Source organism: Cetorhinus maximus, chromosome 1, assembly GCF_964194155.1.
Source record: "Cetorhinus maximus chromosome 1, sCetMax3.hap1.1, whole genome shotgun sequence".
In the NCBI taxonomy this organism is placed as follows: Eukaryota; Metazoa; Chordata; class Chondrichthyes; order Lamniformes; family Cetorhinidae; genus Cetorhinus; species Cetorhinus maximus.
This window is the reverse complement of record NC_135879.1, coordinates 245,161,604-245,185,873: the sequence shown is the minus strand read 5'-3', so window position 1 is coordinate 245,185,873 and position 24,270 is coordinate 245,161,604. Positions and strand designations below refer to the sequence as shown.

At 50.5% G+C, this 24,270-nt stretch overlaps 2 protein-coding genes across 2 annotated transcripts in view; one reads left to right on the top strand and one right to left on the bottom strand.

The window, feature by feature from the left end:
* Nucleotides 1-3,898: 3,898 nt before the first annotated feature.
* neff2 (neuronal intermediate filament family member 2) lies at nucleotides 3,899-16,498 on the top strand. The gene is made up of 3 exons (XM_078555121.1): nucleotides 3,899-4,993; nucleotides 7,950-8,074; nucleotides 11,634-16,498. Exons 1-3 carry the CDS (start codon nucleotides 3,986-3,988, stop codon nucleotides 11,692-11,694), a joined length of 1,194 nt encoding a protein of 397 aa, XP_078411247.1. The 5' UTR covers nucleotides 3,899-3,985; the 3' UTR covers nucleotides 11,695-16,498.
* A 142-nt stretch (nucleotides 16,499-16,640) lies between these two features.
* The window catches only part of LOC144688481 (matrix metalloproteinase-21-like), a 51,912-nt gene continuing 44,282 nt past the window's right edge, over nucleotides 16,641-24,270 (bottom strand). The window contains exon 8 of the mRNA XM_078555108.1: nucleotides 16,641-16,754. Coding sequence (XP_078411234.1) covers nucleotides 16,641-16,754 — 114 coding nt within the window. The remainder of the gene's footprint in view (nucleotides 16,755-24,270) is intronic.

Genomic DNA, 24,270 nt, shown 5'->3' with positions numbered 1-24,270 from the left:
TGGCCGGCCTCAACTCCGCTTTCCTATCTGTCCTTCATAATCCATGACATAACAAGTCTAGGCACTGACATGTCGAAATATATGTGACTGAATTCTGTTTGCTAAAATTGCAGAATCATTGTTACCAACATACATACACACGTCCAAGTTGGAAGCAGGAGGAGGCCACTCAGCCCCTCGAGCCTGCCCCGCCATTCAATAAGATCATGGCTGATCTGATTGTGGTCTCAGCTCTATCTTCCTGTCTAACTCTGACAACCTTTGGCTCCCTTGTCAGTCGAGGATTTATCTAACACAGCCTTAAAAATATTCAATGACCCAGCCTCCACTGCTCTCTGGTGAAGAGAGCTCCACAGACTCACGACCCTCTGAGAGAGAAAAAAAATTCTCCTCATCTCCATCTTAAATGGGACACCCCTCATTTTTAAGCTGGGTCCCCTAATTCTAGTCTTTCCCACTAGGGGAAACTTCCTTTTACCATCCGCCCTGTCAAGTCCCCTCAGGATCTTTATATATTTCAGTAAGATCACCTCTCATTCTTCTAAAAGTCCAATGGATACAGGCCCAGCCTGCCTTCCCCAGGAATGAGCCAAACGCTAGATAGCTTGTGTTTATACAGCATCTTATACGTCCCTCATACAACCCAAAGTGCTTCATGTAGACTGAATTTGGGTGCTCGCTGTGAATGTGGCAGCCATTTTGTTTGCAGTCAGGTCCCACAGACGACGGTGAGGTGAATGATCTTGGTGGCTGAGGGAAGAATGCGCATGAGGACACTAGCAGAGTTCCCTGACCTTCTTTGAATGGAGCCGTGGGATTTTTTAGCATTCATGCATACAGTCATGCACTGAAAGCGTCAACCAAGATTGTGTGATGGCGTCCAAAGTGGAGCTTGAATAAACACCTTCTAATCTGAAGGAAAGAGTGATCCTAACTCAGCCATCCTGACACTTGGATGGTAAATAATAAACTCTGTTGCTGGAATGGATCTTCTCTCCTTGAAGTTCATCGGTGCTCAATTTAAAATTACTCTTGAGGTCGCCAATCGAGGCTTTGAATAATAGCGCATCTGTCATATGGTCTTGCTGGCCATGTTATAGCTTTTCTTTACTACGATGTTTATTTATAAATAATTCTAAGATGCTACCAGGTTAAGACTACCAGAATTTGCAACACTGACAGCACTTTGCCTTGAAGACAAGTGTTAAATGTAAACTTACAATCTGTCCACACACATGATACAGAATAACTCTGTTTAGGAAGGAGGTATTGACTTCCAGTGAAAGTGAACTTGAGACTTGATCAGTGTTCTTGGGTCCCAGCGGGCAACTTGCTGGCCCTCCTGCCATTACTACTTTTCAAAGAGGTTTCGGGCCTGAGACTGCTTGGGCCTGGGTCACCCTCAGCGAAAACCTCGCAGTTTGTAGATTCCTTCTGTCGTTAGACCACAGGACTGATGTTTGGTGTAGTCCCTGTCTTTTCCACCTGTACTAGAACCACAGAGGGACAGTGAACCTTATCCACGTGTTTTTGAGCTCCCTACGCATATACCATCACCACAACAACCCACAGATGGTTTTTATTTCAGTACAAGCATATACGGTGTTGCATTTGGCTTCATCAGCAGCTACACCCTGAGAAACTGGCAACGCCTAAAGAATACCTTCACCTCAGGCGCTACCACTAAAAACTAACCAACTTACCAACAGTTAGTTAGACCTGCAACTCAAGGTCAGTGTAAGAATGAGAGGTGATCTCACTGAAACATACTACATTCTTAGCAGTGTGGATGCCTCCTGGCTAGAGACTCTACAACCTGGAGCCATAACCTCAGCATAAGGCCTTGGCCATTTTGGAGAGAGATGAGAAATTTCCTCACGCAAAGGGTTGTGAATCCCTGGGATTCTCTTCTCCCGGAGGGTTGTGGATGTTCAAGTTTATTCAAGACTGAGATAAATAGATTTTAGGCCACTAAGGGAATCGCGGGAAAGTGAAGTTGATGTAAAAGATCAGCCATGATCTTATTGAATGGCTCGATGGGCTGAATGGCCTAGTCCTGCTCCTACTTCTTATATCCCTGTACTCTCCCTTATCAGTCAAAAATCTGTCTAACTCAGCCTCGAATATCTTCAATGACCCAGCCTCCACTGCTCTCTGTAGAAGAGAATTCCAAAGACTAATGACCTTTTGAGAGAAGAAATTCCTCTTCATCTCCATCTTAAATGGGAGACCACTTATTTTACAACTGTGCCCCCTAATTCTAGACTCTCCCATCTGGGCGAACTATCCTCACGGCATTTACCTTGTCAAACCCCCTCAGAATCTTATATGTTTCAATAAGATCAACTCTCATTCTTCTAAACTCTAATGGGTGTAGGCCCAATCTGTCCAACCTTTTCTCATATTCAACCCCTTCATCCTAGGAATCAGCCCAATGAACCCTCACTGAACTGCTTTTCCAATGTAAGTATATCCCTCCTTAAATAAGGAGACCAAAACTATACTGGGCACTCTAGGTGTAGTCTCAATACCCTGTACAGTTGTGACAAGACTTCCCTACTTTTACATTCCATCTCCCTTCCAATAAAGGCCAACATTCTGTTTACCTTCCTAATTACTCACTGATCCTGCAGGATAACCTTTTGTGATTCATGTACAAGGACACCCAGATCCCTCTGGACTGCAGCATTCCATAGTCTCTCTCCATTTAAATCATAGTCTGCCTTTCTATCCTTCCTCCCACAGTGGACAACCTCACATTTTGCACATTGAACCCCAACGGCTAAACTTTTGCCCAGCCACTTAACCAAACTATATTTCTTTGTAGATTCTTTGTATCCACCTCACAGCTTGCTTTTCTGCCTATCTTTGTATCATCAGCAAATTCAGCTTCAATACAGTTGGTCCCTTCATCTAGGTCATTAATATAGATGGTATGTAGGTGTGGCCCCAGCACTGATCCCTGTGGCACTCCATGAGTTAGTCTGTCAGCCTGAAAATGACCCAATTACCCTGGCTCTCTTTGTCCCGTTAATTAGCCAATCCTCTATCATGCTAATATATAACCTCCAACCCCATGACCTCTTATCTTGTACAGCAACCTTTTATGTAGCACCTTACTGAATGCCTTTTGGAGATCCAAATACACTACATCTACTGGCTCCCCTTTATCCACCCTGTTTGTTACATTCGGCCCCTTGAGCCTGTTACACAGGAACATGAGGGGACCATTCAGCCCCTTGAGCCTGTTACACAGGAACAGGAGGCCATTCAACCACGGGCCTGTTACATGGGAACAGGGGGAGGCCATTCAGCCCCTTGAGCCTCTTACACAGGAACAGGAGGCCATTCAACCACGAGCCTGTTACATGGGAACAGGGGGAGGCCATTCAGCCCCTTGAGCTTCTTACACAGGAACAGGAGGCCATTCAACCACGGGCCTGTTACATGGGAACAGGGGGAGGCCATTCAGCTCCTTGAGCCTCTTACACAGGAACAGGAGGCCATTCAACCACGAGCCTGTTACATGGGAACAGGGGGAGGCCATTCAGCCCCTTGAGCCTCTTACACAGGAACATGAGGGGAACCATTCAGCCCCTTGAGCCTGTTACAGGGGAGCAGGGGAGGGCTATTCAGCCCCTCGAGCCTGTTACAGAAGGTGCTGACAGAGGAATCAGTGTGAGACATGATTTTCAGTTTTTTTCAAACACCCTCCTTTGTTCATTATCTCCAAGGGATGGAATCGGGAAACCTAAAGATCAAATAAAGTGCTCACTCAGAATGCGGTTTTTTGTCCCATTGGTTTGCGGCTGGATCAATAAGGACTCTCTCCACCCTCTGGAAAGGAAGGGGCTGAGCCTGCGCTCCTTATATAAATAGGAGCCCAGCTGGAGTTCCTGGACTGCGGAGGGAGATTTGCTGCAGTAACTGGTGGACCAGGAGACCGGCTCGAGAGTGAGAGTGAGGGAGGGGAGCAGCCTTTGAGATGAGTTCTTACGACCCTTTCAACCCTTTGCGGAAGCCTTGGGATGATTACCGATGTGTCCGTCCCACCAAATCCAGCATCTCCTCCACCCTCTACTCGGTCCACCGCACCTCAGCTCCGAAGCGGTCCCTCAGGACCAGCTCGGTCTCCTCCCTGCCCGACTATGCGGAGCGGTTGGACCTCTCCCAGGTCAGCACGCTCAATGCCGAGCTGCTGACCCTGAGGGCCCAGGAGAGGGAGCAGCTGATGGACCTAAACGACCGCTTTGCCACCTACATCGAGAAGGTCCACTACCTGGAGCAGCAGAACAAGGTGCTGCTGGTGGAGCTGGAGGCCCTGAGGCAGAAGCAGTCCGACCCCTCCCGACTCCACCTCATCTACGAGCAGGAGATCCGGGGCCTGCGGGCTCTGCTCGACTCGGAGACCAACGAGAAGATGAGGATGGAGGCCGACCGGGACCACCTGAGGGAGGTTTACTCCCAGGTGAAGGACAAGTACGAGGAGGAGGTGCGCCTGCGCATGGAGGCCGAGGACAACCTTCAGAAGGTGAGGGAGGGCGCTGACAAAGCGGTGCTGGCCAACAGCGACATCGAGGGCAACATCAGCTCCCTGGTGGAGGAGATCTCCTTCCTGAAGAAGGTGTACGGGGAGGAGAACGCGGAGCTGGCCTCTCAGATCCAGGCCGCCCACCTGACGGTGGAGGTGGAGGTGGCCAAGCCCGACCTCTCGGTGGCCCTGAAGGAGATCCGGTGCCAGTACGAGAAGCTGGCCAACAAGAACATGCAGGCAGCCGAGGACTGGTACCGCACCAAGTTCGCCACCGTCAGCGAGATGGCCAACAAGAACAACCAGGCGGTCAGGTCCATCCGCGAAGAGACGGCCGAGTACCACCGCCTCCTCCAATCCCGCGGCTCCGAGATCGAAGGCCTGAAGAGCATCATTGACTCCCTGCAGAAACAGCTGGAGAACCTGGAGGACAGGCAGTCCAAGGAGGTTCGCAAGTACCAGGTGAGCTGGGGGACCGGGGGGTGGAGGGGGGGGGTGCGGAAGGGGTGGGGGAATAGAGGAAAGAAGCCTGGCTAGTTAGGCCTCAGAGAGGATTGTGGCCAATCCTGGGCCACAATCCCTTCCGGAAGGATGCCAGGGAGAGACTGGGCACACCCGCCCGCATGGATCTCCTTAGAGCAGAGAAGGTTGAGGGATTTAATAAGAGTTCAAAATCGTGAAGGGCTTTGAGAGAATAAACGAGGAAGGTCGGTAACCAGAGGATTTCGGGTAATTGGCAGAAGGACCAGAGACAAGCTGAGGAGAACTTATTTTAAACAGTGAGTCGTTACAATGCGTTAAGTATTAAGAATAAATTGGATAGATACATGGATGGGAGAGGTCTGGAGGGTTATGGACTGGGTGCAGGTCAATGGGACTAGCGGAATCATATTTCGGCACAGACTAGAAGGGCCGAATGGCCTGTTTTCTGTCCTGTCGTGTTCTATGGTTCTATGGAATGTGCTGCCTGGAAGGGTGGAAGCAGATCCAGCGATAAAGGGAAAGGGAAATGCTGGAAATAACAGAATGTTTGCAGGGCTGCAGGCAAAAGAACAGGGGGGCAAATTAGATCACTGCACCAAAGAGCTGGCACAGGCCCAATGGGCAGAGTGGCCTGCTTCGGGTCTGCGCTATCCTGCGATTGTGCGCAGGACAGTCAGTCTGTGCCTGGGACACAGTCAAAGTGTCAGCTTCTGGTCGAAAGCTCACGGTTATTGTCAAAAAATAATGTTCCTTGGTTTGATTTCACAGGCACAGGCAAAATAAGCAACTGGACGGAGGAGGGGCTGGAGAGAAAGCTAGATTTTGATTGCTTTTTAACCAATATTTTTAATTTTACTCCTTTCTACCCCTTCATACTTTCACTGACAATTGACAGGGCTCCAAATAAATAATTACAAGAGGCCTGTTCTTAAATTCGTCTCAGATATTGGGACATTAACCTGCTGCCTCCCAACGCTGCTTCTTCCACATTGTAACTGATGTGGTATTTGTTTGGTGCAGTGGTGAAAGAGGGAGGGAGAGAGAGAGAGAGAGAGAGAGAGGGAAAGAGGGAGACAGACAGACAGAGAGAGAAAGAAGGACAGAGGGTCTGAGACACAGACTCAACGACAGAGTGTATGAGAGAGACTGACAAAGGGACAGAGATAGCGAGAGAGATGGAGCGAGAGGAGAGAGACAGAGCGACAGAGAGAGGAAGAGAGACAGAGAAACACAGAGGGAGATAGAGAGAGCGAGAGAGAGAGAGAGACAGGCACAGAAACAGAGAGAGGGACGGAGAAGCAGAGAGAGAGTGAGAGATAAAGGACAGAGAGGAATAAAGACATGAGAGAGAGGCAGAAGGGAAGGAAGAGTGCGAGACAAGAAAGGAGAGACTGAGATAGTGAGAGATGAGACAGAGAGACAACCAAAATAAAGAGGCGGAGTTGGAAGGGAGAAGGTAAAATATAGGAGAGGATTATTGATGAGTATTTACTTCCTTGGTGATAACTAACGCATTGCAGCAAATTTTTCAAAGGATGGTCATGCAGAGGGAGGGGGAGGGGAAAGTGCGGGGGAGAGGGGAGGGGACAGGAGGGGGAGGGGGAGGGGGAGGGCTGGGAGAGGGGAGGGGACAGGAGGGGGAGGGGGATAGGAAGAGAAGGGAAAGGGCAGCAGCCCATTTAAATTCAGATCGAACGCAGAGTCAATTTAAATAATTCTATCGATAGATTAGTAAGGGTTAATACACCTTCTTTACAAAATAACCCTGCATTTATATCTTTTAGGATCTGAGTGTCCAAGTTACAAATATATCACAGGAACTGAGAGAGGGACAGGGAGAGAGAGGGACAGGGAGAGAGAGGGACAGGGACAGGGAGAGAGAGGGACAGGGAGAGAGAGGGACAGGGAGAGAGAGGGACAGGGACAGGGACAGGGACAGGGACAGGGAGGGACAGGGACAGGGAGGGACAGGGACAGGGACAGGGACAGGGAGAGAGAGGGACAGGGACAGGGAGAGAGAGGGACAGGGACAGGGAGAGAGAGGGACAGGGACAGGGACAGGGAGAGAGAGGGACAGGGACAGGGAGAGGGAGAGAGAGGGACAGGGACAGGGAGAGGGAGAGAGAGGGACAGGGACAGGGAGAGGGAGAGAGAGGGACAGGGACAGGGACAGGGAGAGAGAGGGACAGGGACAGGGACAGGGAGAGAGAGGGACAGGGACAGGGACAGGGAGAGAGAGGGACAGGGACAGGGACAGGGAGAGAGAGGGACAGGGACAGGGACAGGGAGAGAGAGGGACAGGGACAGGGACAGGGAGAGAGAGGGACAGGGACAGGGAGAGAGAGGGACAGGGACAGGGAGAGAGAGGGACAGGGACAGGGACAGGGAGAGAGAGGGACAGGGACAGGGACAGGGAGAGAGAGGGACAGGGACAGGGACAGGGAGAGAGAGGGACAGGGACAGGGACAGGGAGAGAGAGGGACAGGGACAGGGAGAGAGAGGGACAGGGAGAGAGAGGGACAGGGACAGGGAGAGAGAGGGACAGGGAGAGAGAGGGACAGGGACAGGGAGAGAAAGAGATGCATTCAGAGGAAATAAATGGAGAGCCAAAGACACAGACAGAGGGATGGAAAGAGAGGGACAAAGGGAGAGATAGAGACAGAGAAAGAGAGACACAGTCAGGGAGAGGTGAAAAGAGGAGGTATAAAGAAAATGAGCGAGAGAGGAGGTGGAGAACAAAAGGTGGGAGTGGGAAGGGGGAGGGAATTGAACATATGAGTGGGAGACACGGAGAGATAGAAGGTGATAGGAAAGTGATAGGAAAGTGAATGCTGAGAGGTGGGACTCTCTCTATTCGCCTGGATTATCTTCACTTGATCTAATTGCTGGTTTGGATCTCAGGCCTCTCTCTCTCTCCCTCTCTCTCTCGGTGTAGGAAAGAATCGGTGAGCTGGAGAAAGACATCAATGATGCCAAGCAGGAGATGGCTCGCTACCTGAGGGAATATCAGGATCTCCTAAACGTCAAGATGGCTCTGGATATTGAGATTGCGGCTTACAGGTGGGTGCATCTCCTCTCCTCTCCTCTCCACGTGGCACTGCATCTGACTAGTGTCAGAACCGGACACTGTCCTGTCTTCAGCTGGTGTGCAAATGCTCTGTCTGTCTTTTCCTCTCTCTCTATCTCCCTCTCTCTCTATCTCCCTCTCTCTCTATCTCCCTCTCTCTCTATCTCTCTCTCTGTCTCTCCCTCTCTGTCCCTCGCTCCCGGTTTCTCTCTCTCTTAGTCTCTCTCTGTCTCTGTCTCACTCTATCGCTTCCTCTCTCTGTCTCGGTCTCAGTCTCTTTCTCTGTCTATCTCTTTCTCTCTCTGCCTCTCTGTCTCCCCCTCTATCCCTCTCTGCTTCCCTATCTTTCTTTGTGTCTACTCTATCTCCTCTTTATCCTGCTATGTCTGTCTCTGTCTCTGTTTGTCTCTTTGTGCATCCATCTATCTATTTCCCTCACTTGCTCGCTCATTCTATCTCTATATCTCTATCTCTATAGCTGTATCTCCATTAATACTTCTCTATCTGTATATGTCTCTCTCTATCTGTTTCTCTATTAATCTCTGATTAGAGCTCTCGGTCTCTATCTGTCTCTCTGTATTTCTATACCTATTGAATGGATATGGAAAGAAGTTATGTTAAGCTAGTATCGAGCCTTGGTTAGATCACGTGTGGGGCTGAATTTTCACCTTGGTGTGTGGGGGTCGTGCCCCACAGACAGGAGTGTGAAACAGCTGGGCGAGCGACCCACCACCATCGCACACTCGGGTGATATTCCGGTCAGCGGGCACGCGCGGGAGTTGGCAGTGAGCCTGTAGACGGTTCAGAGAGCTGTTAAGCCCATTAGTTAATGAATCGAACTGCGAATAGGCCCAGCGGCCTTTGGATTTTGGAGGAAACCTCATCCATGGGCGGGATGAGGCTTCCGATGTTAATTAAAAATAAAACAAAAGTTTTTAAATCTCAATTCCAACGTGTCCCCGCTCGTGGTGACGGAGTCACATGAGGGGACGTGTTTACCTTCATTTTTAAACCTTTATTTTTGACGTCCTAAATCTTCAGCTCCCCGAGGCGGCTCTGGTCCTTCAGGGAGGTCCACCTCACGTGGGCCATTGCTGCTCCTGGCCCCACTCGCTGTGCCCTCCCAATGTGGGAACAATCTTTCCCCACAGAGTACGGTGAACAGCCCTGGTCTCCATGTTACAGCGAGGAGACTGAGGCACTGGGGAAGGTGCGATAATGATTTACGGGAATGAACCCGGGACTGAGAGGTTAGACCCATCAGGAGAGATTGAACACGCTGGGGCTTGTGAGGAGGGGCGATGATGGCGTAGCGGTCATCTCGCTGGACAAGTAATCGTGACACGCTAATCCTCTGGGAACACGGGTTCAAATCCCAACACGGCAGCTGGTGGAAATTAAAGTCAATTAATAAAAACCTGGAAATCTAGCCTCAGTAATAGAGTTCATGAAACCATCATCGATTGTTGTAAAAACCCATCTGGTTCACCAATGCCCTTTAGGGAAGGAAATCTGCCGTCCTTACCTGGTCTGGGCCTACATGTGACTCCAGACTCACAGCGATACATGCCCCCTGAAATAGCCAAGCAAGTTACACAGTTTGAGGGCAATTAGGGATGGGCAACAAGCGCTGACCATGTGTGTGTGTGTGAAACACCCACATCCCATGAAAGAAATAAAGATGATGAAAAGGTTTGATAGGATAGATATAGAAGGGGAATTAAGGGCCATCGATATAAGATAGTCATTAATAGGTCCAATCGGGAATTCAGGAGAAGCGCCTTTACCCAGGGAGCGGTGAGAACGCGGAACTCACTGTCACAGGGAGCGGTTGAGGTGAATCGCAGAGATATATTTAGGAGCAAACACAGGAGAGAGAAAGGGGTAGAAGGATATGTGGATAGGGTGAGATGAAGGGCGGAATTCTCCGTGGTCCCAGCGGTGAGCTTATTGGGCGGCCGGGCCCGGGGAGGTGGGGGGTGGGGGAGGGGTTGGGGGGGGGGGAGGTTGGGGGTGGGGGAACAATGTGGCGGGAGCTCCGAAAATCGGTTTCACGTCGGTGTAAAACGATGGTGGGATCTTCCGCTCCTGCTCACCGTGGCTGGGTCACAACTCCCGCCAGAGGCTGGGGCGCGGAACCGATTTGCATCCGGCTAGTGGGGTGCGGGCGAAGGCCCTTCCCCCGCCCCCACCCCCACCCCCACCCCCACCCAGCCGCTCGATCGTCTGCGCTGCCAGCAGGAAATGATGTCGGCCAGAACACACCCGGACCGACGCGGGGCCTGTACATCTCGGCACCTACCTGAGGAAGGCCTGGGGGTGGAGGCCTCCGGACAGGGCAGGACCCTGGAACGCGCAGCAGGGGGGTTTTTTGTGTGGTGGGGGGAAGCATTCCCTCAGGGTGGGTCTTCACAGCTTCCGCGTGTTCCTCCGGGTGCACCCTCCCTCTCCAGCGGTGGGTTAGTTACATCCTGGCTCCTTTTAAAGATGGGGCCTGGGATATGATGGCGGGGGGGTGTGGGAGGGGGGAGGTGAGTCACCCAGGCCTCCACGCCGTGTGACACGTCAGGAAACCGCCCCCCGCCCCCAGCTGCATGATTGACGAGCGAATCCCCAAGGGCCTCCGCTGTGGGGGAACACTCCCTATTCCCACCCCTGCCACAGGACTTAGTCCTGGGTGGGAGAATCCCGCCCGGAATGGGGCTGGGAGGAGGTTTGTGTGGAGCACAGACACCAGTAGAGACCAGTTGGGCTGAATGTCCTGTTTCAGTGAGGCAAGTACTTTGTAATTCCATAAAATATTTATGCAGCCAGGAGACTACCTGACTCTAGAGAGAACGTTACTCCACCTGGGGCCCTGAACACCCCCCTTAGCTCTGTCGATAATTCACCTGCTGGTTCTGTTAACCCCGCGTTCTCATCTTTTTGCAAGATAATTAACAACAACATAACATTTTACACAGGTTTAAAACAAATCCCAATTTCCGAGGGTATTGAAGGAGAGAGGGACAGAAAGAGGGAGGGGGAACAGAAAGAAGAGGTTACAAGAGAAAGTGCTGAGGGGGGGAGACAGAGAACATGAGAGTTGTAAAGCGGGGGAGAGGAGAAGTACGAGCTGGACAGGTAGTGCGAGGGAGGGAGAGAGAGGGGGGGCCAGGGAAAGTGTGAGAGAGCGAGAAGGAGGTTATGAGAGGAAGAGAGGAGAGGGAGAGAGTGTGAGAAAGGGAGAGGAGAGAGTGCGAGAGAGGGAGAACGAGAGAGTGTTGTGAGAGGGAGAGGGAAAATGCAAGCAAGGGAGACAGAATGCAAAAGAGAGGGAGGGAGAGAGTGAGAGGTAGAGCGGGAGAGAGGGAGTGTCCGTGAGGAAGAGACAGAGTGAGAGAAGAGGGAGAATGGGAGCGAGGGAGGGAGTGTGAAAAGAGGGCCTGAGAGGGACAGAGGGAGTATGAGAGGGAGAGCAAAGGAGTGTGTGAGAGGGGAGGGAAAAGAGAATTGATATTGTTTGTGTCTGATTTAACTTTTCCGCTATATTTCTTTATGTCTCTCTTTTAGGAAACTCCTGGAGGGTGAAGAATTCAGACTGAGCTTCTCCTCACTGCAGCCTTACAGTTAAAAGCATTCCTCTACTGAAGGTTCCATAGCTAGCAACATACTGTAGTCTTTCGCTATTATTCCGTTGCCTGTTAGTTGCCCTCCAACGCTTTGCACCACCTCCATCTCCAGAGTGACCACTCACAGCTACAGTCACTGAGAAATACTGATAGTCAGTCACCTGACCACTGCCTCACTGTCAACAACACTCTGACCCTCACACAATCAAACACATTTAGGCCTGACACTCAGGCACAGCGATGTTAATGTGTGTACGGGCATTTAAACACAAGTGTACACAGAGATATATCTGTCTAAAACGATCTGCACCCCTACTATAAACAAAAGTAGAATATGTACACATATATCAAGACACATCTCTGTGTACACATGTACAGACACAAACACAGACATGGAGAATACCAGCAAATTTCAATTGGATGAGAGTTTGAAACGTAATAAGATGCTAATTTTGGTTCAGGTGATGGTCTCACCACCACCCCCCCCACCAACTTCCTGTTACCCACCGTTCCAACTCAGAAGAAAACCTTCTTGCCCTGTGTCCTAATAATACCCCTTACTCCCTGAACCCATGCCCCCACGCACCCTGTCCTCATTCCCCCTCACTCTCTGACCCCATGCCCTTTGCACCCTGACCCCATGCCCTCTCACACCCTGACCCTGTACCTGCTTATTCCCTGACCCCATGCCCTCTCGCACCCTGACCCTGTACCTGCTTTTTCCCTGACCCCATGCCCTCTCACACCCTGACCCTGTACCTGCTTTTTCCCTGACCCCATGCCCTCTCACACCCTGATCCATGCCCTTCGCACCCTGACCCCATGCCCTCTAACACCCTGACCCTGTACCTGCTTTTTCCCTGACCCCATGCCCTCTCACACCCTGACCCATGCCCTTCGCACCCTGACCCCACCCCCTCTCACGCCCTGACCCCATGCCTGCTTACTCCCTAACCCTATGCCCCCTCACACCTGTTGTGTTGTTGAAGTTTCCTGTGACTCTATCCCTTCAAATAGTCCTCTCTAAAGCCCCTTCACAAACGACTTCTTGAAGAAATGAGTTATTGTCCAGATCCTTTCTCTCTGAGACTTACACAGATGTTTGAGGTCACCACTCGGGGGTTGTGAGTCTGTTCTGGGGCTGAAACTCCTTAGGCGGAGCTGAAGCAGGGTGTGTGGAGAGGGAGCACAAGTGAGCCTTGGGGTCAGAGACTGGGATTCTGCAGTGAGGAGCTGGGACTATAGCAGAAAGGAACGATTACAGAATCAGTGTGTGCTGAGGTCTCAGTCTGAGACTGTGAACCAGTGTGTGCCGAGGTCTCAGTCTGAGACTGTGAACCAGCGTGTGCTGAGGTCTCAGTCTGAGACTGTGAACCAGTGTGTGCTGAGGTCTCAGTCTGAGACTGTGAACCAGTGTGTGCCGAAGTCTCAGTCTGAGACTGTGAAAACACCAGAGAGAGACACAGAGTGGCACAAGAGACAGAGGGAGAGAGTAACAGAGACAGAGAGAGACACAAAAAGTGACAGAGATCGAGAGAGAGAGAGTCTGAGATTGACAGAGAGAGAGAGTAACTGAGACAGAGAGACACAGAGAGTGACAGAGATTGAGAGACAGAGAGTGATGAAGAGAGAGAGACAGAGAGTAATGCAGTGAATAACAGAGATAGAAATACATAGAGTGACAGAGATAAGAGAGAGATATAGATACACAGAGAATGAAAGAGAAACAAAGAGGGCTAAATAGAGATATGGAGAGTGACAGAAACAAAGAGATAGAGAGTAACAGAGATAGAGAGTGACAAAGAGAGACATTGAGTGGCACACCAAGAGTGACAGAGACACAGGGAGTGACAAACAGAGATAGAGAGTGAGAAACAGAGTGTGACAGAGGCGGAGAGGTATAGAGAGTGACAGAGATAGAGACTCAGAGTGATAAAGACAGAGATAGAGAGAGAGAGTCACACAACATAGACACAGACAGAGAGAGACAGGGTAACCAAAAGAGGCAGAGAATGATAAAGACAGAGATAGATAGTTAGAGAGAGAGAGTGTTAAGACTCACCCCCAGGTGACGTTCCTCAAAGTTGTTGACCCAGGTGAGACCCCCCAATTTGTCACAATCTGGCTGGGACACCCCCCAAATAGATACGGCCCGGGTGAGGAGGGATGAACTTGCTCCCTGTCTTTATTCAGCCGCCCACCCTCTGTTGGTCACAACAAGATCGAATCTAACAGGATCCCTTTTGTGGATCCCTATTTCCCAGACCCAATCGTTCTGGTTTTGAAGGAGCCAATTGGATTAGAGTTTCTTAAGTTAAAGGTAAGACTAAGTTTATTAACTACTAAAGGCAAGAAAGGATAAAACACATGCATATAGGGTCATACAGGTCAAAAGTAAGAATTTAGTTTGAAGTAAGTGAATATATACAGAACAGTCCTTGGCTCATGGGGAGTAGGTGACTGAGTGTTGCAGCTGTTGTGATTTGAGGTTCCAGTAGAGTTGACTCCGGTAGATTAATAGTCAGATTCGAAGTTCCAGTAGAATTGACTCCGGTAGATGAATAGTCAGATTCGAGGTTCCAGTAGAATTGACTCCGGTAGACGAATAGTCAGATTCGAGGTTCCAGTGGTGTTGACTCCGGTAGACGAATAGTCAGATTCGAGGTTCCAGTGGTGTTGACTCCGGTAGATGAATAGTCAGATTCGAGGTTCCAGTGGTGTTGACTCCGGTAGATGAATAGTCAGATTCGAGGTTCCAGTGGTGTTGACTCCGGTAGACAAATAGTCAGATTCGAGGTTCCAGTGGTGTTGACTCCGGTAGATGAATAGTCAGATTCGAGGTTCCAGTAGAGTTGACTCCGGTAGACGAATAGTCAGATTCGAGGTTCCAGTAGAATTGACTCCGGTAGATGAATAGTCAGATTCGAGGTTCCAGTAGAATTGACTCCGGTAGACGAATAGTCAGATTCGAGGTTCCAGTAGAATTGACTCCGGTAGACGAATAGTCAGATTCGAGGTTCCAGTGGTGTTGACTCCGGTAGACGAATAGTCAAATTCGAGGTTCCAGTAGAATTGACTCCGGTAGATGAATAGTCAGATTCGAGGTTCCAGTAGAATTGACTCCGGTAGACGAATAGTCAGATTCGAGGTTCCAGTGGTGTTGACTCCGGTAGACGAATAGTCAGATTCGAGGTTCCAGTGGTGTTGACTCCGGTAGATGAATAGTCAGATTCGAGGTTCCAGTGGTGTTGACTCCGGTAGACGAATAGTCAGATTCGAGGTTCCAGTGGTGTTGACTCCGGTAGACAAATAGTCAGATTCGAGGTTCCAGTGGTGTTGACTCCGGTAGACAAATAGTCAGATTCGAGGTTCCAGTGGTGTTGACTCCGGTAGACGAATAGTCAGATTCGAGGTTCCAGTAGAGTTGACTCCGGTAGACGAATAGTCAGATTCGAGGTTCCAGTAGAATTGACTCCGGTAGATGAATAGTCAGATTCGAGGTTCCAGTGGTGTTGACTCCGGTAGACGAATAGTCAGATTCGAGGTTCCAGTGGTGTTGACTCCGGTAGACGAATAGTCAGATTCGAGGTTCCAGTGGTGTTGACTCCGGTAGATGAATAGTCAGATTCGAGGTTCCAGTGGTGTTGACTCCGGTAGACGAATAGTCAGATTCGAGGTTCCAGTGGTGTTGACTCCGGTAGACAAATAGTCAGATTCGAGGTTCCAGTGGTGTTGACTCCGGTAGACAAATAGTCAGATTCGAGGTTCCAGTGGTGTTGACTCCGGTAGACGAATAGTCAGATTCGAGGTTCCAGTAGAGTTGACTCCGGTAGACGAATAGTCAGATTCGAGGTTCCAGTAGAATTGACTCCGGTAGATGAATAGTCAGATTCGAGGTTCCAGTAGAATTGACTCCGGTAGACGAATAGTCAGATTCGAGGTTCCAGTGGTGTTGACTCCGGTAGATGAATAGTCAGATTCGAGGTTCCAGTGGTGTTGACTCCGGTAGATGAATAGTCAGATTCGAGGTTCCAGTGGTGTTGACTCCGGTAGACAAATAGTCAGATTCGAGGTTCCAGTGGTGTTGACTCCGGTAGACGAATAGTCAGATTCGAGGTTCCAGTAGAGTTGACTCCGGTAGACGAATAGTCAGATTCAAGGTTCCAGTAGAGTTGACTCCGGTAGACGAATAGTCAGATTCGAGGTTCCAGTAGAGTTGACTCCGGTAGACGAATAGTCAGATTCGAGGTTCCAGTAGAGTTGACTCCGGTAGACGAATAGTCAGATTCGAGGTTCCAGTAGAGTTGACTCCGGTAGACGAATAGTCAGATTCGAGGTTCCAGTAGAGTTGACTCCGGTAGACGAATAGTCAGATTCGAGGTTCCAGTAGAGTTGACTCCGGTAGACGAATAGTCAGATTCGAGGTTCCAGTAGAGTTGACTCCGGTAGACGAATAGTCAGATTCGAGGTTCCAGTAGAGTTGACTCCGGTAGACGAATAGTCAGATTCGAGGTTCCAGTAGAGTTGACTCCGGTAGACGAATAGTCAGATTCGAGGTTCCAGTAGAGTTGACTCCGGTAGACGAATAGTCAGATTCGAGGTTCCAGTAGAGTTGACTCCGGTAGACGAATAGTCAGATTCGAGGTTCCAGTAGAGTTGACTCCGGTAGACGAATAGTCAGATTCGAGGTTCCAGTAGAGTTGACTCCGGTAGACGAATAGTCAGATTCGAGGTTCCAGTAGAGTTGACTCCGGTAGACAAATAGTCAGATTCGAGGTTCCAGTGGTGTTGACTCCGGTAGAGCGAGAGAGAGGGATCGGGATAGCTGCAAAATGGTGATTTGCAGGGGTAGTGTGTGTGGCTGTTACTTCTGAGTCAAACATCCAGCATTTGCTCTCTCAGAACGTCCACCAACATCCAGACACCGGGGTTGCTTTCCAGCTCACTTTTAGCTCCTTCTCTGTATATTCCAAGCGGGAAGCGAATTCACAAATCTGTCTGGACATTGCTCACAGGATTTCTTGATGAGATGACACTCATCTCCCATTATCTCCCACTGTCTCTACAGAGAGGGAGACAGATAGAGAGACACAGAGAGGGACAGAGATAAAAACACAGAGTGACAGGGACAAACAGAAAGATAGAGTGGCCAACAGAGCTAGAGAGAGGCACAGTGTGACAGAGAGACACAGAGAGTAACAAATAGACAGGGAGAGAGACATAGAGAGTGACAGATAGAGAGGTACAGTTACAGTGCACAGGCACACATAGAGAGACATGGAGTGACGGAGACAGATTGACAGATAGAGAGGTACAGTTAGAATACACAGATACACATAGATGCAGAGTGACAGAGGCATGGAGAAAGACATAGAGTGACAGAGACAGAGAGATACAGAGAGTAACAAATAGACGGAGAGAGACAAAGAGAATGACAGATAAAGAGGTACAGTTACAGATACAGATAGATGCAGAGTGACAGAGACAGAGAGTAACAAATAGACAGGGAGAGAGACACAGAGTGTGGCAGGGACAGGGAGAGACACAGATAGTGACAGATAGAGGTACAGATACAGTGCACGGACACAGATAAGGAGACAGTGGCAGAGGCACACAGAGTGACAGACAGAGACACAGACTATGAGAGAACAGAAAGAGAAAGATGATACACAGAGAAAGCGAGAGTGACACACAGAGATTGAAAGAGACAGGTGGACAGACAGACATGAGCACTGTGAGAAACAGTGCAGAGAGAGAGAGAGAGACAGACAGACACAGAGACAGAGAGATGTAGGGAGACAGATGGATACAGAGTGACAGATGGAGACACAGAAAGGGAGAGACCGACAGAGATAGAGAGGCACCAGACTGAGAGACATACATAAAGGCTGAGACAGACACAGAGACAGACTGTTACACCCAGGACAGACTGTCTGAGGTTGAGATAAGTACAGACAAGAGACTCAAACACAGACAGAAGTCATTCATGTAGTGTGTGTGTGAGAGATTTGGGAAACAGAGTTTGAGGTTAACACAGTCTGAGAGCAGACAAGGATCAGTGACCTGTGACCTAAGAGCCTGGTGACCTGTGACTGGTGAAACAATCCTCTCGCATTTCAAATTGTTCGGGTGAGATTTCGGGTGGGCCCAATGTTTAATTATAAATCTTGCCCACAGTATCGGGCTCTCCCACGTGCTGCAGCATGGATAGGCATGTGCAGCCTCCCCCAGGTGAATAGCTGCCTTCAGGACACTCAGAGCCACACACTGCAGCAAGCTGTGCTGTCTGAGCGCTATCAGCCAGTAGCGCCCGCCCAGTCAATGGTGACTATCACCGTGGCACTGCCCCTGTGGATTCAGAGCCAATCCTGTTCTCCTGGATTTAGACAAACACCCAACGCAGAGGATCTGAAACCTCCATCAGAGACCCTCCCGCCCACCACCCACCACCCACCCCCCGTACCACCCCTCCCGCCCACCCCCCCTCTACCACCTCCCCCACCCACCCCCCTCTACCACACCCCCCACCCACCCCCCTCTACCAACACCTCCACCCACCCCCCTCTACCACCCCCCCGCCCACCCCCGCTCTACCACCTCCCCCACCCACCTTCCTCTACCACACCCCCCACCCACCCCCCTCTACCACACCCCCCCACCCACCCCCCCTCTACCAGCCCCCCCCACCCACCCCCCTCTACAAACCCCCCCACCCACCCCCCTCTACCACCTCCCCCACCCACCCCCCTCTACCACCCCCCCGCCCACCCCCCTCTACCACCCCCCCCCCGCCCACCCCCCTCTACCACCCCCCCCGCCCACCCCCCTCTACCACCCCCCCGCCCACCCCCCTCTACCACCCCCCCGCCCACCCCCCTCTACCAACCCCCCCACCCACCCCCCCTCTACCACACCCCCCCACCCACCCCCCTCTACCACACCCCCACCCCTCCCTCTACCACCCCACTGCCCACCCCCCCTACCACACCCCCACCCCTCCCTCTACCACCCCACCGCCCACCCCCCCCCACCACCCCACCGCCCACCCCCCTACCACCCCCCCCGCACCCCCTGTACCACCCCCCCGCCCACCCCCCTCTACCACCCACTCCACCCACCCCCCCGTACCACCCCCCCGCCCACCCCTCTCTGTACCACCCCCCTCTACCACCCCCCCGCCCACCCACTCCACCCACCCCCCCCGTATCACCCCCCCCGCCCCCCCTGTATCACCCACTCCACCCACCCCTCCTTGTACCACCCCCCCTGCCCACCCCCTTCTACCACCCCCCCGCCCACCCCCCCTGTACCACCTCTTCTCTCCCTCAGTCATTCCCTAAAAAGAACTGGGATCTACTGGGAAATTAGATCCGGATCTTTCATAAACCATGGGGCCTTTCGTCCAATCAATAGCAGGCGCAGAACGACACACTCCCTCCCACTCACGCCCCTCACTCCCTCCATAACCTGTCCCTCACTCCCTCCCACTCACACCCCTCACTCCCTCCATAACCTGTCCCTCACTCCCTCCCACTCATACCCCTCACTCCCTCCGTACCGTGTTCCTTACTCCCTCGCACTCACGCCCCTCACTCCCTCCGCAACTTGTCACTCGCTCCCTCCCACTCACACCCCTCTCCCTCCGCATCGTGTTCCTTACTCCCTCGCACTCATGCCCCTCACTCCCTCCGCACCGTGTTCCTTACTCCCTCACACTCACGCCGCTCACTCCCTCCGCAACTTGTCCCTCACTCCCTCCCACTCATACCCCTCACTCCCTCCGCACTGTGTTCCTTACTCCTTCGCACTCATACCCCTCAATCCCTCCACACCTTGTTCCTCACTCCCTCCTCACTAAACGTCTCACTCCGCACCATGTCCCTCAGTCCCTCTCATCATACCCCTCAGTCCCTCCACACCATATTCCTCCGTCTCTCCTCACCAAGCCCCTTCCGACCTCCTCATCATATTCCTCAATCCCTCCTAAGATGAGAGTACAATCTAAGGAAGACAAAGACCAAGTTGATACTTTGGGAAATTGCTGACTTTACGATGATAGGAGTTTAACGAGAAAATCACACGGTAAAAACCAAGAAGGCAAAAGATTGTGTGTGAGGGGAGTGAGGGGCTGGACATTGGGTTGCAGTGTTACTGGAGACTGATTGTCCACTTGTTAACAACACCAGTGGGCCTGTGTGTGTGGGATCTCCCCACTGCTCCATACGCTGAGCTTTGGAGGTTAGACAAATAAATTAATGGATTAACTTCAATTTGCATCACCTGAGCTGTGCTGTCAGATCTGTCACATTATTCACTTAAACTGAATGGATAAAACTCAATCAATAAAATTCTTACAAAAAACAGACTTCGTTTTCTGTCCTTATTCTGCTGATCGGAACTGAGGAGAGAGGAGAGAGAGAGAGAATTAAACAGACACTGCGGGGAGAGAGGGGGAAATCAACGGACACCGAGTATAACCAACGCATCAGAACCTGGAGCAGCTTTACTCTGTATCTAACCCCGTGCTGTACCTGTCCTGGGAGTGTTTGATGGGGACAGTGTAGAGGGAGCTTTACTCTGTATCTAACCCCGTGCTGTATCTGCCCTGGGAGCGTTTGATGGGGACAGTGTAGAGGGAGCTTTACTCTGTATCTAACCCCGTGCTGTACCTGTCCTGGGAGTGTTTGATGGGGACAGTGTAGAGGGAGCTTTACTCTGTATCTAACCCCATGCTGTACCTGCCCTGGGAGTGTTTGATGGGGACAGTGCAGAGGGAGCTTTACTCTGTATCTAACCCCATGCTGTACCTGTCCTGGGAGTGTTTGATGGGGACAGTGCAGAGGGAGCTTTACTCTGTATCTAACCCCATGCTGTACCGGTCCTGGGAGTGTTTGATGGGTACGGTGTAGAGGGAGCTTTACTCTGTATCTAACCCCGTGCTGTACCGGTCCTGGGAGTGTTTGATGGGGTCAGTGTAGAGGGAGCTTTACTCTGCATCTAACCCTGTGCTGTACCTGTCCTGGGAGTGTTTGATGGGGACAGTGTAGAGGGTGCTTTACTCTGTATCTAACCCCGTGCTGTACCTGTCCTGGGAGTGTTTGATGGGGACAGTGTAGAGGGAGCTTTACTCTGTATCTAACCCCGTGCTGTATCTGCCCTGGGAGCGTTTGATGGGGACAGTGTGGAGGGTGCTTTACTCTGTATCTAACCCCGTGCTGTACCTGTCCTGGGAGTGTTCGATGGGGACAGTGTAGAAGGAGTTTTACTCTGTATCTAACCCCGTGCTATACCTGTCCTGGGAGTGTTTGATGGGGCAGTATAGAGGGAGCTTTACTCTGTATCTAACCCCGTGCTGTACCTGCCCTGGGAGTGTTTGATGGGGACAGTGTAGAGGGAGCTTTACTCTGTATCTAACCCCGTGCTGTACCTGTCCTGGGAGTGTTTGATGGGGACAGTGTAGAGGGAGCTTTACTCTGTATCTAACCCCGTGCTGTACCTGTCCTGGGAGTGTTTGATGGGGACAGTGTAGAGGGAGCTTTACTCTGTATCTAACCCTGTGCTGTACCTGTCCTGGGAGTGTTTGATGGGGACAGTGTAGAGGGAGCTTTACTCTGTATCTAACCCCGTGCTGTACCTGCCCTGGGAGTGTTTGATGGGGACAGTGTAGAGGGAGTTTTGCTCTGTAAATTTTACTCTGTAAATTTTACTCTGGAAATGGAGTTGCAGCCCAAGGTCAGCCATGATCGTATTGATTGGTGGCACATGCTCGACAGGCCGTTTGGTCTACTCCTGCTCTTATTTCTCATATTATTATGACCAATGACATGTGAGCGTGAGGACTCCCTGTGTTTGTGCTCCTGAATCTTGATCCTTCTCGCGGACCCAGAGCTGGGTGAGTGCATGTTGATATTCAGGCCTGGTTTCCAAGCAAACTAAACATGACGCATTGGAAAGAGTGTTCCCATGGACAAGAGAGCTGACCTCCCGACGTGAGGTGAGAGTGACTGCCCTTGTCACCAAGGCTGCATTTGACCGAGTGTGGCATCAAGGAGCCCTAGCAAAACTGGTGTCAATGGGAATCAGGGGGAAAACTCTCCCATGGTTGCAGTCATACCTAGCACAAAGGAAGATGGTTGTGGTTGTTGGAGGTCAATCATCTCAGCTCCAGGACATCACTGCAGGAGTTCCTCAGGGTAGTGTCCTCGGCCCAACCATCTTCAGCTGCTTCATCAATGACCTTCCCTCCATCATAAGGTCAGAAGTGGGGATGTTCACTGACACAATGTTCAGCACCATTCGTGACTCCTCAGATACTGAAGCAGTCCCAATGTCCAAATGCAGCAAGACCTGGACAATATCCAGGCTTGGGCTGACAAGTGGAAAGTAACATTCGCGCCACACAAGTGCCAGACAATGACCATCTCTAACAAGAGAGAATCTAACCATCTTCTCTTGACACTCAACGGCATCACCATCACTGAATCCCCCATTATCAACATCCTTGGTGTTAACATTGACCAGAAACTGAACTGGGCTAGCCATATGAATACATAAATAAGCACAATTTCAATATAAGGGGGTCTCCATTTAAGACGGAGCTAAGAAGGAATTTCTTTCCTCATTCGTCTCTGGAATTCTCTTTCACAGAGAGCAGTGGAGGCTGGGTCATTGAATATATTCGAGCCTGAATTAAACAGATTTTTGGGGGGGGTCAAGGACTTTTGTGGGGGCACAGGCAGGAAAGTGGAGTTAAGGCCACAATCAGATCAGCCATGTTCTTGTCAAATGGTAGAGGAGGCTCGAGGGGCCGAATGGCCTACTGCTATTTGTTATGATCTTAAGAACCATGCCCATATCTCTGCTTCCAATCGTACATTAACTTTCTGACCTCTAATTGACTCTACTCTGTCCTTAGTTATCCCCTTGGCCTTTACATATTTATATAACATTTTCTGGCTCTTCCTGGACCAGAACTGCTTTGTTTATATTCTTTCATGGGATGCAAATGCATTTATTGCCCATCCCTAGTTGCCCTTGAGAAGGTGGTTGTGAGCTGTCTTCTTGAACCGCTGCAGTCCATGTGGTGTAGGTACACCCACAGTGCTGTTAGGGAGGGAGTTCCAGGATTTTGACCCAGTGACAGTGAAGGAACGGTGATATATTTCCAAGTCAGGATGGTGAGTGACTTGGAGGGGAATTTCCAGGTGGTGGTGTTCCCATCTATCTGCTGTCCTTGTCCTTCTGTATGGTAGTGGTCGTGGGTTTGGAAGATGCTGTCGAAGGAGCCTTGGTGAATTCCTGCAGTGCATCTTGTAGATGGTACACACTGCTGCTACTGTCTGTCGCTGGTGGAGGGAGTGAATGTTTCTGGATGTGGTGCCAATCAAGCGGGCTGCTTTGTCCTGGATGGTGCCCAGCTTCTTCAGTGTTGTGGGAGCTGCACTCATCCAGGAAAGTGGGGGGTATTCCATCACACTCCTGACTTGTACCTTACAAACATATGAACCAGGAGCAGGAGCAGGCCATTCAGCCCCTCGAGCCTGCTCCGCCATTTAATAAGATCATGGCTGATCTGATAGTAATCTGGAATCTGCATCCCACCTATCCCCAACATCATATCACCCCCTTGCTTACCAAGAATCTATCCACCTCTGCCTTAAAAATATTCAGACTCTGCTTCCACCACCTTTCCAGGAAGAGAGTTACAAAGACTCACGACCTTCAGTGAAAAAAATTCACCCTATCTTTGTTTTAAATGAGTGACCCCTTATTTTTAAACAGTGACCCCTAGTTCTAGATTCTCCCACAAGAGGAAACATCCTCTCCACATCCACCCTGTCAAGACCCCTCAGGATCTTAAAGGTTTCAATTAAGTCGCCTCTTACTCTTCTAAACTCCAGTGGATACAAGCCTAGTCTGTCCGACCTTTCCTCATAAGACAACCTGCCCATTCCAGGGATTAGTCTGGTAAACCTTCTCTGAACTGCTTCCAACGCATTTACATCCTTCCTTAAATAAGGTGGCCAATACTGTACACAGTACTCCAGATGTGGTCTAAGTAGTGCCCTGTACAACTGAAGCATAACCTCCCTACTTTTGTAATCAATTCCCCTCACAATAAATGATAACATTCTATTAGCTTTCCTAATTACCTGCTGTACCTGCATACTAACCTTTTGTGATTCATGCACTAGGACACCCAGATCCCTCTGAACCTCAGAGCTCTTCAATCTCTCACCATTTAGATAATATGCTTCTTTTTTATTCTTCCTGCCAAAATTTAAAATTTCACATTTTCCCACATTATACTCCATCTGCCAGATCTTACCCACTCATTTAACCTATCTATATCTGTTTGTAGCCTCCTTAAGCCCTCTTCATAATTTACTTTCCTATCTACCTTTGGGTCATCAGCAAATTTAGCAACCATCCCTTCAATCCCTTCACTCAAATCATTTATATAAATTGTAAATAGTTGAGGTCCCAGCACTGATCCCTGTGACACACCACTTGTTACATCCTGCCAACAGAAAAAGACCCATTTATGCCAACTCTCTGCTTCCTGTTAGCGAGCCAAT

Excerpts from the sequence above, each read along its gene's own strand:
- neff2 (XM_078555121.1), top strand. The coding sequence starts at position 3,986 with ATGAGTTCTTACGACCCTTTCAACCCTTTGCGGAAGCCTTGGGATGAT. Across the intron at positions 4,994-7,949 it reads AGGAGGTTCGCAAGTACCAG|GAAAGAATCGGTGAGCTGGA; the intron begins GTGAGCTGGGGG and ends CTCTCGGTGTAG. Across the intron at positions 8,075-11,633 it reads ATTGAGATTGCGGCTTACAG|GAAACTCCTGGAGGGTGAAG; the intron begins GTGGGTGCATCT and ends TCTCTCTTTTAG.